Source organism: Durotheca rogersii (assembly GCF_024521655.1).
Source record: "Durotheca rogersii strain YMJ 92031201 chromosome Unknown GGS23scaffold_5, whole genome shotgun sequence".
In the NCBI taxonomy this organism is placed as follows: Eukaryota; Fungi; Ascomycota; class Sordariomycetes; order Xylariales; family Xylariaceae; genus Durotheca; species Durotheca rogersii.
Window position 1 is genome coordinate 553,389 of NW_026251236.1, and position 12,567 is coordinate 565,955.

At 55.8% G+C, this 12,567-nt stretch overlaps 5 protein-coding genes and 1 non-coding gene across 6 annotated transcripts; 1 reads left to right on the forward strand and 5 right to left on the reverse strand.

The window, feature by feature from the left end:
• Positions 1 to 536: 536 nt before the first annotated feature.
• GGS23DRAFT_603760 (Nse1 non-SMC component of SMC5-6 complex-domain-containing protein) lies at positions 537 to 1,604 on the forward strand (the record flags this gene model as incomplete). The annotated part of the gene is made up of 1 exon (XM_051519510.1): positions 537 to 1,604. The coding sequence occupies one exon, from the start codon at positions 537 to 539 to the stop codon at positions 1,602 to 1,604; it is 1,068 nt and encodes a 355-aa protein (XP_051373803.1).
• Positions 1,605 to 3,036: 1,432 nt separating this feature from the next.
• On the reverse strand, positions 3,037 to 4,545 carry GGS23DRAFT_603761 (uncharacterized protein; the record flags this gene model as incomplete). The annotated part of the gene is made up of 2 exons (XM_051519511.1): positions 3,037 to 3,095; positions 3,192 to 4,545. 2 exons carry the CDS (start codon positions 4,543 to 4,545, stop codon positions 3,037 to 3,039), a joined length of 1,413 nt encoding a protein of 470 aa, XP_051373804.1.
• Positions 4,546 to 5,632: 1,087 nt separating this feature from the next.
• GGS23DRAFT_603762 (uncharacterized protein) lies at positions 5,633 to 7,435 on the reverse strand (the record flags this gene model as incomplete). The annotated part of the gene is made up of 2 exons (XM_051519512.1): positions 5,633 to 6,926; positions 6,987 to 7,435. The coding sequence occupies 2 exons, from the start codon at positions 7,433 to 7,435 to the stop codon at positions 5,633 to 5,635; spliced, it is 1,743 nt and encodes a 580-aa protein (XP_051373805.1).
• Positions 7,436 to 8,211: 776 nt separating this feature from the next.
• Positions 8,212 to 8,314, reverse strand: GGS23DRAFT_t32. The gene has a single exon. It is a non-coding gene; the product is annotated as a tRNA-Arg (tRNA).
• A 900-nt stretch (positions 8,315 to 9,214) lies between these two features.
• Positions 9,215 to 9,902, reverse strand: GGS23DRAFT_594650 (uncharacterized protein; the record flags this gene model as incomplete). The annotated part of the gene is made up of 2 exons (XM_051518197.1): positions 9,215 to 9,566; positions 9,637 to 9,902. 2 exons carry the CDS (start codon positions 9,900 to 9,902, stop codon positions 9,215 to 9,217), a joined length of 618 nt encoding a protein of 205 aa, XP_051373806.1.
• A 719-nt stretch (positions 9,903 to 10,621) lies between these two features.
• GGS23DRAFT_603763 (DUF1774-domain-containing protein) lies at positions 10,622 to 11,891 on the reverse strand (the record flags this gene model as incomplete). Its single annotated transcript, XM_051519513.1, has 5 exons — positions 10,622 to 10,843; positions 10,909 to 11,311; positions 11,388 to 11,548; positions 11,762 to 11,802; positions 11,873 to 11,891. 5 exons carry the CDS (start codon positions 11,889 to 11,891, stop codon positions 10,622 to 10,624), a joined length of 846 nt encoding a protein of 281 aa, XP_051373807.1.
• Between the last annotated feature and the right edge of the window lie 676 nt (positions 11,892 to 12,567).

Genomic DNA, 12,567 nt, shown 5'->3' on the forward strand with positions numbered 1-12,567 from the left:
TGCGTACCCAAGTCCCACATAGCGGAGGTCTTAGCTTAGGTGGCCTAAAGGTTCACACATTGCAGGTATCTCAAGGTCAACACATGAGGGGTACCTTAGGTTAGGGACAGCACCTGAGGTGTCGTAAGTGTGCTAAGAGGTGCCTATAGGTTAGTACCTAGGCATTTGCCTGATAGACCCGTAGCTTAAGCACTGATAAGTACACTGAGTGCCTATTACGGTCCGATAGCCCCTCTCTTAGGCGTCTATAGACTATAGGTACGGTCTATAGCCTGGGGTTAGGGTACCTACGGTAGGTACATAATTACGAAGGGGTTCCATTAACGCGTCCTGGTACACCAAAACGCGTCTTCCGTGGCCCCAGGCTATTACAGGTACACCTACCTACATGACTGTAACCTCTTTTCCTTTCCTTTCCATCCCCCCCCCCTCTAAACTTAACATAAAAATTACTAGAAACCGAATTCCCCAACATCAAGATCACCCGTACCACGCCCCCTCGAGGAAACAGACAAAAGGGAAACAAAAACCGCGCGATGGAGGACTCCGACGACCTACCGCAACACTACGACGACGGCAACCGAGCGTTCCTGCAGGCCTTCATGGCGCGGGGGACAATGACGTTCAAGGAGGCGCAGCCGATCCTGGCAGCCATCTTCTCGGCGCAGAACCCCGGGGAGCCGGCGACGGCGGCGGGGGAGGTGACGCGGGAGGACTTCGAGTCGTACGTGGCGGCGGCGTCGGCGGCGCTGTCGCCGTTCGACATGGAGATCCGCAGCACGACGCACCAGGCGCGGCGGGAGCGGGTGTGGGCGCTGGTGAACACGACGTCGGACGCGCTGACGCGGCTGGCGACGCTGCACTCGGCCGAGGAGATCGCGTTCGTGCGGCGCGTCATCGACGCCATGTTCGAGCGCTACAACTCGCCGCGGCTCGAGCTCATGTGCCTCGACGCGATGCAGGCGAACAAGCTGCGGGCGCCGGCGGCGCGGGGCTCGGACGACGACGGCGGCGGCGGCGAGGAGGAAGGGGGGGCAGGGGAGCCGAGCCAGCCGCAGACGCAGGCGCTGCGCGCGCTCAAGCCGAGCGAGGTCGAGGCGGTGCTGCGCAGCATGGTGGAGGCGGGGTGGTTCGAGCGCAGCCGGGCCGGGTTCTACAGCCTGAGCGCGCGGGCGCTGGCGGAGCTGCGCGGCTGGCTGCCGGCGGCGTACAACGACGCGGACGCGGGCGCGGGCGAGTGGCAGCGCGTCAAGGCGTGCGAGGCGTGCCGCGAGATCGTGACGCAGGGCCAGCGCTGCGCCGAGCGCGACTGCCTCGCGCGGCTGCACGACGCGTGTGCCGAGGCCTTCTTCCGCGGGCGCGACGCCCGCCAGTGCCCCCGCTGCGCCCGCGAGTGGTCCGGCCGCCACTTCGTCGGCGAGCGCGCGGTCACCGAGTCCGAAGCCTACCGGCGCGGCCGGAGGCGCAGCGGCCGCGGGGGCGCTGGTGCGGCGGCGGCGGCGCCGCAGGAGGAGGAGGGGGAGGGGGAGGGGGAGGGGGAGGAGGGCGGAGGAGGTCGCGCTCGCGATGATGAGGATGGGGACGGCGACGAGGATGGGTACTGAGGATGCGGCGGAGACGAGTACAAACAACAGACACGACTACGAATATAGGACCTCCCGCCCCCCCGCTTTACGAATTCTATGATGAACGGCGCGACGCACGTTATCGCGAACTTGGCAGCATCTTCAGCGTTGCTACTGCGACCCTTTCCCCCCCTACGCATAGCATCACGGCTCACCGGCCCCTTTGCCGTCTACGTATGTCTATGTATGTGTGCATGGTACGTGCAGGTTATCTCTCGCAGCAGCAGCGGGCGGTTTCATCAAGTACCTACCTAGGCTAGAATCTCGGGTCCGGATGGGCAAATATAGGAAGGGTGGGAAGGGCATAGGGCCCGAGAATAAAAGAAAAGGGGGGGGGATGAAAATCGTAATGGAAAGGGGTGGATACACATACATACGTAGACGGATGAGGAAATGCGAGATACCCTGGGCCTTTTGCCACGATCTCCCCTCGTGCGCACTGCACCTGACGCGTACGCAATGTCCGTAATCGAGTCCCCGAGGGAGGCGTGAGGTAGAATGTCCGCCTTTATTTATGTATTCGACACGAGCCAATATTCCCGCGGAGGTCCGCCAGCGTCCATAGTGATGTTCAGGGGTCCTCCGTGAATATTACAGAGATATTCGTACTTGTTGTCATAGCACAACACAACGCAAGTTCCAACTAAGGCTCCTCCCCCTCTTGGCTGGACCCTCTATGTATATCCTACCACGGGGACACATATACCTACGTATCCAGCCTATGTTCATTTTACCAACCTCCTATTGCTTTTCTTTACGCAGGCGAAAGAGAGAGAGTGACAGAGATCTTCTATCTGGGCTTTTCACACCGTGAGATTTCCTCAATCTCCGTTGCAGAAAGGCCGATCCGACACCTCTGTACTCTATACCTACAGGCATAACGGGAAGCCGGGGGGGGGTTCGCCAGTCGATCTAAGTCCGCACCATCCAAGGCGCGAAGGATGAAGCGGGCACGCAAGCAATAGATAGTCGATAGACATGCTCTCCACTCCCAAGAAAGGTCGTCAATTCATCTACTGAAAATAACACTCCGGAAAGACGAGCCAATCGAAGTCCCGACCAAGCCGCCGTTCCCAAGGCGCCTTTCCTGCGTAATAACTCCTGTCCGTAATAATCACTACCGGTGTAGGCCCGCCTTCCTTCTTAAGAATCCGGTATCTTCGTGAATAGCGGGAACGAGAGACTGGCTGAGACCTCCGGCGTCCAGTCCGCGCCCAATATCCGCGTAATTACCATCGCGCCTTTGGTCGAACATGCAACCGCATCCTTCGTGATATCGTAATCTCCGGGGCACCAGCGGAAGTCGTTTGCAACTAGCCCTTTTTGCTTCTCATTACTACCTCATTGTCTCCTTCGTCAATTAATCTCCTTTGAGCAACGGATCGGACACACACGACACGACGCCAAGTTCTCACTTCCCATCCGGTGGTGGTGACGGCGCCGACGCCGACGACGCTAGGGTCCCAGTGACTGGTCCGGACGTAAGGATAGCTAGCTGCTGTGATCCAGTCGGTGCCGCCTCCGCTGCACTGCCCTCGGCAATCAGTTTGGTGCCGCCCTTGTTACCCCCCTCGCCCTCGCCTTCTATGGCCACCGCCGCGGTCGTTCCCTCGCCACCTGCTCCTTCGCCGGCCTTGTCTTGCGCGGCCTCAGCCTCAGCCTTCTCTCTCTCAAGCCGCGTCTCGCGCCCGCGCTTGTAGCAGTACCACAGCGCGGACAGAAGTAGGAAGGCGGCGACGCTCCACAACACGTTGGTGCCGACGAACGCAGGCCAGCGCGTCTTTAGCGCGTTGACGATGCCCTTGAGCAGGCCAGCCACGGCGCCCGGCTTCGTCACCAGCTCCAGCAGGTTCCCGGGGCTTAGGAGCTTGTCGAATGCGTTGCCGTCCTTCGTCTCGTTGTCTTTCGAGAGCCCCTGGGCCTCTGCAGCCACCGCGAGCAGCTCCGGCGCCAACGCTGACGTTAGCTTGTCCGGAAGCTGGGCGACGAGCTTCTTGAGACTGCGTGGCAGGCGCTCGTACGAGCGCGCGATCGTCCCGTCGCGATCGCGGATCAGTGCAACGAGGTCGTCGTACGCTGTCGGTACGCCATTCGCTAGGTCCCGGAGCACCTGCGTGAAGCGGCGCAGCGTCTCGGCCGACTCGCGCGATAGAGAGAATGCACGCCCACTCTCTGCCGACATGCTCAGATTCAGGTCGTCGAGCACGCGTGCCATGTCTGCCTCCTCTTTGCGCTCCTCGCGCTCATCGTCCCCCGTGTCCTTGGTACCGGGGACAGTAAGATGCTGTTGGTCCTTCTGCTGTTGATCCTTCTTGTTCGGTTTGGACTTGTGCCTCAGCGATAGGCTTCGCGGCAGGTTGGTTACGAAAGAGAAGCGCTTCGGTTTGTCGTCTTTCTTGTCGTTGCCATCATCGTCCGGCTTAACTTTAACTTTAACCTTTTCTTTTCCCTTTCCGTCGGCTTTATCGGAATTCTTATTATCGCCGCTGCCACCGTCCCTACCGGCGAAGCTAGAGCTGTCGTCGCTGTCTAGCTCTATCACGGGGGTCTTGACGCGCGGGGGTAGCGGAGGCGGGGTCTCGTTGTCATCGGCGTCGTTGTCATTGACGCTGAGATCTGACGGGGAAGTGAGACGTTCGAGGAACCTTTCGTCCTCTGGGTCGAGGACAGACACACCTTCTTCATCCACTGAGAGTCGCTGAGCAGCCACTGAGGAGCCGGGATGGGGAGGGGACGTCTTGGGCGATACGGAACTGGTAATCTCGACATTACTACCTGCTTTTACCGAGCCGACAGCACCAGGCTCTTTGGTCGTCTCATCCTCCTTGTTAGATGTCTTCTTCTCCTCTTCTAAGCGCAGCTTCTCAGCCTTCTGTTCGCGGTGTTTCTTCACCTTCTTATACGAGAAATACTCGAGCATATTGAGGATTTGTAGGTATGAATTAGGTGATGACTTGGGAATTGGCCGAGTATCGGGTAACCTCTTTAAAAGAAGGGCGTGTGTGGATCAAGAGGGAGGGGAGGATGGTTTAACAATGACTAGAAGAGATGTAAGAAGAGATGTAGGCTCGATATGCCGCCAGCCTGTTTCATCTTCGTGGTAGGGGTGGGAGATGATTGGAGTTGAGAGTTTCGTCAGCTACAAGAAGACGGGAGAGGCCTCTGACATGAAGAGCGAGAGTGGGGCTTGGCCCAGGTCATAGCACAGCCACATCGCACATCGTGGCGAAGGGCTTGGTCAATGTATTTACTGAGTACCTAAGTACCCACCTAAGGTAAGGAGGCATGCTGGGAGGCGCTTGTAGAGGTGCAGGTATGGATCGTGATGTTCCGTACCACCACGAAGACGATAGTAATACACTTAGATATGCATTTCTACAGCCAGAATAAGTAGATTCTAGCTGAATTCGCTTCCGACCACGCGTTCCGCTAGTATCCATCCCCCCTTACGGGCTCGCTTTCCGTCCCCCATCGAGCTCGCGAGATCAGGTGGGTGTGGAATGGGTGCTCTCGCATATATATATGGACGCAATACCACGACGGCAAGTCAGTCGACGGCTCCTCATGGACGCAAGGGGCCAAGGAACCCTCGCTACCAACAGATGGCGTCCACATCAGCCTCGGTATATCCCTAGAGGAAGGTATTCCGAATGCCTCCCCTCTCCAAACCGTCAGAGGGTGCTGAACTGATTCCACATGGACCGCTGCTCAACGCTCGTCTAGGTAGAGAGAAGTAGAATAGGCCTGGCGCTGTGGGATTCGAACGCAAGCCACACGCTAGAGAGGTTCGACTCTTGTCCGCGCGAGTATTGCTCGAGGATACTGTACGGTATATAGCGTAATGGATATTGGTGAGCTGTTCGACGAAGCTCAATTTCCATCTACACATAGGTGTAGCTCTAGAGGGATACCGCCGAAATATGCAATCCGCTTAACAAGAGTAATGCAGGTAAGCAGCGTCCGAGTACCGTATGCAAAATAAATAGGGTACGAGCGCTCGCTCGGCTTTAATCGTCTTGCACAAGCTCCTTGATCTCCTCGCGGCCCGGAGCAATGCCCACGGTCTCGGCCTTCTCATCTCGGCCGCCGGTGCGGTCGACAACGCGTGCTCCGTCTTGCATCCAGAAGTCCACCTCGTCGATAACGTCGGCTAGGATGTCCTCCACGATCTGCTCGTCGTAGCGGTCCGCCGCGGCGCACATCTTTGGCGCTTTCTCGCCCGCCGGCTCGACCCGGGGCGGCATCGCGACGCGTACGGTGCCCGCGTCGATCATTTCCACATCGCCGTCGCTGTCGGCGTCAGTGGGAACGCTGGCGCCAAGGTCTGGATGAGGGAACCAGAATTTGGGCCCGAAGTTGACCTCGGCGGCACCCCCTCGGTATACGCTAACCATCGGGTAGTATCCCAACATGCCATCATCCATGCCTTCTCGCGCACCCACCTGCGCTTGCGGCTTCGAGGCTGGTGGCAGGAAGGCTAAGAGGCCCTTGAATGCGGTCCCCATAAGCGTGCCGTTCTTGTAGATTTTGATGTGTGAGTTCGGGAGCGTACGTAAGCATGGACTCGGGTGGTTTGGATGTGGCTGCTCGCTCGACCGGCTGCCAATGGCACCCGCCGGGCCTGCGGGAGACGGATTCATCAAGTCGTCAAGTTCTTTGGTCGTGTGGTAATCGATCTTTTCGAAGTAAATGTGATTCTTAAATCGAATCGGGATCCTATCACGGACAATATTGGCGGCCTCGGCGGCCGACTCTTCTTCGTCCGTCAAGTCGACAGCCGGGTTGTATTGGCCCTGCACAATCTTTCTGTGAAGTTGTTCTGAGGGTAGCTGGATCTCGAGACCAATCACGTCGCCTTCCTTGATGTGTTCGCCGGCCGGGAAGAAGTCGGCCGGTCGCGAGAGGTGCATTTTTTGGCCTTGGACGTCGCGGATGCCATAGCTGTAGGCGTTGTATCCGACAGGGGCATCCAACGGGGCCTCGCGTCGCGCGAACCCCATTCGCACGTGGCCGTTGGACGTGACGTTGCCGTCGCCGTCGACGCTGGTGGTCCCCCGCGTGATGCGGCATTCCCAGTACCAGCGGCCCTGGCGTAAGGCAATGTTGGCTCGCGCAGATCGGAAACCTTTGTCGGTCGTGACGTGTCGCCCTTCTTGGTCCATATACATGCTGGCGGCGGCATCCTCGAAGCTAATATGGGCACCGTAGGGCGCAGGTTCTGTTTGGCGGTAGTAGAAGGACGAGGGGAAATCGGGATCGGCGATGCAATGGGTATAGTGGAAATTCTTCTTATTGTACACGCTGGAGGGCAGGCTAGTTAGTAAGGAGCCACACGAGAGCACGGGATTGTACGGGACGGACTGCTCTGAAGTCTGGTGGAACTTGATGGCATCACCATCCGGAGATAACACCTCGTGATGAAGGGTAAAAACAGGGCCGCGGGCAGGCTCGAAGTCGGAGGGCTTCGGTGGCGCTAGCTTATAGCGCAGCGGCGAGGATTCGGCCGGAACGACGTCTCGAACCTTGGATTCTGGCGTGGCGCGCGAGCTGTCGGCCCCAGGTCCGGCTTTGGATTCTCGCTTCTTCAGCGCGTCTTTCTTACCGCGCGCCGGCTTCTCCCGCGTCATGGCGGCCAGGTCGTCGTGCGATTGGGGCCGGCTCGGTTTGGGTTCGGGATTGGGGTTGAGAGGCGAAGAAACGGATGGCGCGTGGTCGTCATCGAGAGGTCTTTTCTGGGGAACGGACAGCGGGAGGACGGGGGGAGGGACAGGTGTGATTTGTCGCTTTGGTAAATCAACATCGGTAGCCATGGCGACAGAGATTGGATCAATTTGATTCCCACTTTCTAACATGCACTCGAAGGCTACCGGGCCAAAGCGTAGAAGTCGGATCTCTCTTCGAGCATTCGATGCCTGTCGACGTAACTAATGAGGGTGTAGGGGGGCGGCACAGGGACATCTCGGCGTGCTTTGCGGCTCTACACTGTGCCAACGGCAGGTTGTAAGGACCTGGCAATACTGTTAAGTAGTTAATGCTATCTTAGGTACATAGTACCTAATACCTGGTCACCAGCTTCCTCCTCAAAGTACGTCCCGCCCAGTTACCTAGCATCCCTCCATCCCGCGTTGTATGCCTCAAAATATCAGCGCCATAACGGTCTATAACATACGTTGGAGCTGCTGGCCACCTGCTGCTTCAATATAAAATCCGGCCTCAAATTATGCTCTGGCACAGAACGGGTAGAGCAGCGTAACCTAGCCAGATACGATGACGTGGTTAAACGGCGGTTAACCACTGGGACAATTTATAGCAAGCATGTAGTAGGCAGGTAGAAGCTGGGCAATTCCTGACTAGGTACCTAGGTAGGTAGGTTGGTATGTAGGATGTAGGCATAGGTATATTTATTTCGGCAAGCAGAAAATGGAATATCCCGAAATTGCAACAGGCGAGGGAAAAAAAAAATATATATATATATATATATATATATATATGAGGAGCAAACGGCGAGAGGAGACGGATCAGTGAAACACTCACAGCAAGGAGACAAGACAGTACAAAATGATAAAAACATAAAAAGTGCATTGTGCGACCACCACGGGACTCGAACCCGCAACCTCAGTCTTCACTGCCCATTTAGCAAGCTAGCCTGTAAATAGGAGGACCGCGCGCTACCATTGCGCCAAGCAGTCTGCGTGCGCCAGTGTACGTCTGGTTTAGACAAGCCGTAGGAACACTAAAGATCGATGACTCTAAGGCTGTTATTGGTCTTTATATGGTTAGTGACTGATGTACGGTACTGACTGCATTTTTAAAGGAGCGTTGCCCCTCTACGCAGGTCTAGGTTAAAAGAGTAGTGTGGGGCACTAGAATGTACCTAAATGTATATAGTTTTTTTTTTTTTCACTATGTAGGATACCACCCGTTATTAGTGAGTTAAATGTAGGATTATATGTAGACTCTGGTTGCATACACCTGCATCCACCCGCAAGTCGGTTCCTTATGTGGGAGCTGCAATCCTATGTACCTAGTTTGGATACTTGGCGGGATGGATATTAGGGGTTTTAGATACAGGCTTCGGATGGAGGGACCGTGAACTTTTCGAGAAGCTTATCGATCTACCTACATTTACCCTATCTTACCGTGCTAGTACTTCCACTTAAGTATGTACACTTGACGATCTGACGTAACAGGGAAAAAAATTGAAGAGGAAGAGGAGAGATTTTCTTTACGAGGGGTATTGTCCAACGATACACATGGACGACGCCCTCTTCTCCCAACCCTACATCGCGTTGGAGGAGGCATATTTGTGGAGGTGGCGGGTAGATATCGCCGAGGCTGAGCTATTAGGGTTTCCTCTGAGGGGCCTCGACGCAACCAACCAGCCCGCCCTAGTTCTCATATAACCGCCTTGGTGGATGTCGTAATCATCGGCTCGCGTTTGTAGTCGAAGCGATGGTATGGGCGGGCGGGACAACTCTCTTCTACACGGCGACCGGCGCCCCAGACCGGATAGAACCCGCTTAGCCCTCACCGCCGTGCCGTGGGATGAGATACTGCAGCAAGTCTCGGGCCGGGCCAGCCCCGGGTGATTAAGCCGGGTCTTGTTCTGGCGTAGAACTTGCGCCCTCGAAAAAGACCAGACACGTGGCAACGGTGTAGTCTCCGTCATGGCTGATGCTAACGGGCGTGTGTGCGTCTGCCTGACCATCGACGCCCTTTATAATAGCCACCGGCCGGCCAGTCAAGTGCAAATGTGCCCCCGAATCAGATTCCCCCGCAGGGACCTTGATCTTCTGGAGTATGGGAGAGTCGGCGGGCGCATCCTCCTCAAAAGGCTGGCCGGAAGATGCGGCGAAGCTGTTCTCCCTCGCAATTATAATATCATGAAAACGAAGCTTCCTGATGGGAAAAGCTTTGATGATAGCTTCTTTGGCCGCGAATCTAATGCCAGATGTGAGCCTTCTGTCGTCCTAGCTACCTAGGCTCGGCAGTCGAGGGCGCTTTCACCAACCTTCCAGCAATGAATTCAGCGGCCTTCCAGAATGTCGGGTCTCTGTGCCGGATATTGGTATTCGGGGAGGGCAGCTTCTGTAGGCTTTCATACGGCGTAAAGACACAATTGAGAACCCGCGAGGCCACGGGGTCTTTGAGCTCTTCGGGGCTGAGGATGCGGTTGACGAATCTGAGGGCGGTGTCGGCCACCAGGTTTTTGTACATCCTGGGAATATGGCAAATATCGGTGCCGATTCCGATGGGGAAAAGCCTACGGGTTGACATGATGGCGGTCCAATCCCTGGGCCTCGGGGTACCATGGGCTTAACGAAGCAGGCAATAAACACCAGAGGAGAATGCGAGGTGGACTCCGGAAGCTTGGGAAGCTCTGGGAGGCGTATTGATTCTCAAACTCCTACTAACCCGGGCGGGCGCACACTTGTTGTAAGTAGGTGTACCTACCTTACCTACCTGCACCTAGGTAAGGTACTAATCTCATAAAAGCGGAAATGAAACGCTTAGATTAGAGGTACCTCTTAGGCGCCTTAGGTAATCTCTCTTCCTTATCATTGCCCACGATACCCCACCTAGGTTTAGGTAACTTGGGCACCTCATTTTTGTCGTGGATAAACACTTAACGTAAGTACAGGCAGCTTTATTTTTATCCATCCCTAGTCTAGACAGCCGTTATCGTAATCATTATATCTTTTCACCCGCGGTCTGTCTTTTGGTTTATTTTCCTCACACGTTTCACCCAACATAAGTTGACGGTTTGATTTGAAAACAACCGTAACACCTGTCCATGCCACTACATCGGCGAAGTGTGTGGAGGGGGGAAAAGGGGGGGGGGGGCGCGGGGTTACTTGAGTAGAACAACAGTCCGGGTATCACCACCAAGCCTGGCGAGCAGCACTTGTTGGTGTCATGCCGTATGAGATCCGGCATGGGAGTTCTAGCAGTTTGCCTTTTCCCTAAGCGCATCGACAGGGCTCTTTAAGTTCTACCTAAGTCAAGAGCGGCGCCCGCTCGGCGTCGCCCTCTCGTGCCCTAATGTAGCCGAAGTCTCTTCCCGTGGCGGCCGGTACAGCAACGATGACGGTTGCGACGAACAGAATCGCCATGATGATAAAGGCGAATATCCACTGGAACGCAATAACTTGCCGGAGAAACTGGCCAACTCCGATGGCTGCCGACAGGACGCTGAGGTTGAAGCCCATGGTATAATCCTGGTGAACGTTAAGAAACTCGCGCCTAAACTCGGGGGTACGCCTGCTATAGAATTGACACTCACCTTGTACGCAACGATGAAAAACAGACCGTAGACCAGGATGGACCAGATGAAGATGTTGCCAAAGATGCGGGCAACGAGCGAGCCCGGGTGAGGCACCATAAGGGCTCCATTCCAATAGATCGCCACGAAAGTCCACGCCAGCGGTCCAGACACGGCAGGCGTATGGATGAACCGAGCATATCGCGGGTGGCGGAAGTAGAGGGACGACAGGTTGACGAAGTTGAGGACGAGGAACAGCTCCGCCCAGCCGAAGTAGGACCGGACGAAGAGCATGACGAAGGCAAAGTGGAAAAGGTTGTTCACAATAAAGTGACTTCCCACGGAGCAGGCCGCATTTACTCGCTCCACATCTCGCGAGAAGAGATGGACAATATATCCGCCTTGCAGGAAGAAGAGGATAATCCTAAATAAGGCAAACAAGCTGAGTCAGAGAGAAGCCTTTGCCTAGCAGGGCGTCCGTCCGCTGGTTTGGGCCTTACCAATAGACGCTAGCAATAATGTGATTCATTCGGAAAGCCGTGTCGTGGGCATCGTTCTGATGCCAGATCTTCCGCCCATGCCAGGCCCCGTCATGAGGCTTGTTGAAGGTGTAGTAAACCGAGACGAAAATGGAGAGCAGCCAGGTGACGACGGTCAAGACCTTATCTGCTCTATGTCAACGCTGTCCGGAGCTCCCATCCTTCCCCTGAGGCGCGTTCCTCGTTCGTCTCAGCGTCAACCAGAAGGGGGAGGAAGATTAAGGCATGCAAACGCCGCAAGTTGTTAAAGACATACTGTAAACTTATTAGTCCCTTATACATAGGGGATCATCAAGGTCTCGACACTAAGCATTTCTCACTCACCAGGTGATCACCGTGTCCTTGGTATGAGAGTCGCGCCTCGCAAACGGGTTGACTAAGCGCGCCAAAAGACGATGGTTAGAGTGTTACCGGTGCCCTCGTCCGTAGTAGCAAAGCGCACGTACTGTGATGAACCCTCTCCATCTTGGCCAGAGTCTGCGTGGGTGCGTCGTGGGCGTAAATGTAGATGAAAGTAGGAGGAGAGGATGGATGATGGGTATTCTAGCCTGCTACCGAGGAGAGTGGCCCACAATGGCTTTGTATTTGTAAATCTCGACGACCTAAAATCGGACGGATAGCAGTGAGCAAGGAGCACGGAAGGCCATAGGGCAGGTAAATGGGTTTAAAGGGTCGACCGAGGCGGTTTCATGACGAATAGTGGCCACTAGCAGGCTGACGAGCCATCCCGCGACCCGGTGCTGGGCGTGCCTTCGATGACGATGGAGGACCTCGTCGTGCATAAAGGTGACGTGCGGGGAAAGCTAACAGCGTAGGCATCGTCTGGTGACGTTGTCAGGGAGGAACGAGGCCATGTACAAGTACCATGGCAGAGAATACACAGGTGCGAGGTGGGTTCGCGTGGATATGAGGTCTCAGATTCTCACGTGTGTGTGTGCCTATGTGCAGCCATAGGCAAGTTAGCACCAAGAGCCAGGATTCCGAGCAGTTCTGGTCACATGCGCCCATACACTTACAGGTAGGCATCGGCACTGTCCCGATACCTGCCTACATATAACATTGGGTGTACGGACACGCTGATACTGATCGGCCTGGTGTAGGTAGGTAGGTGAAATCAGGTTTTACCTTTAGGTGCGCAAGG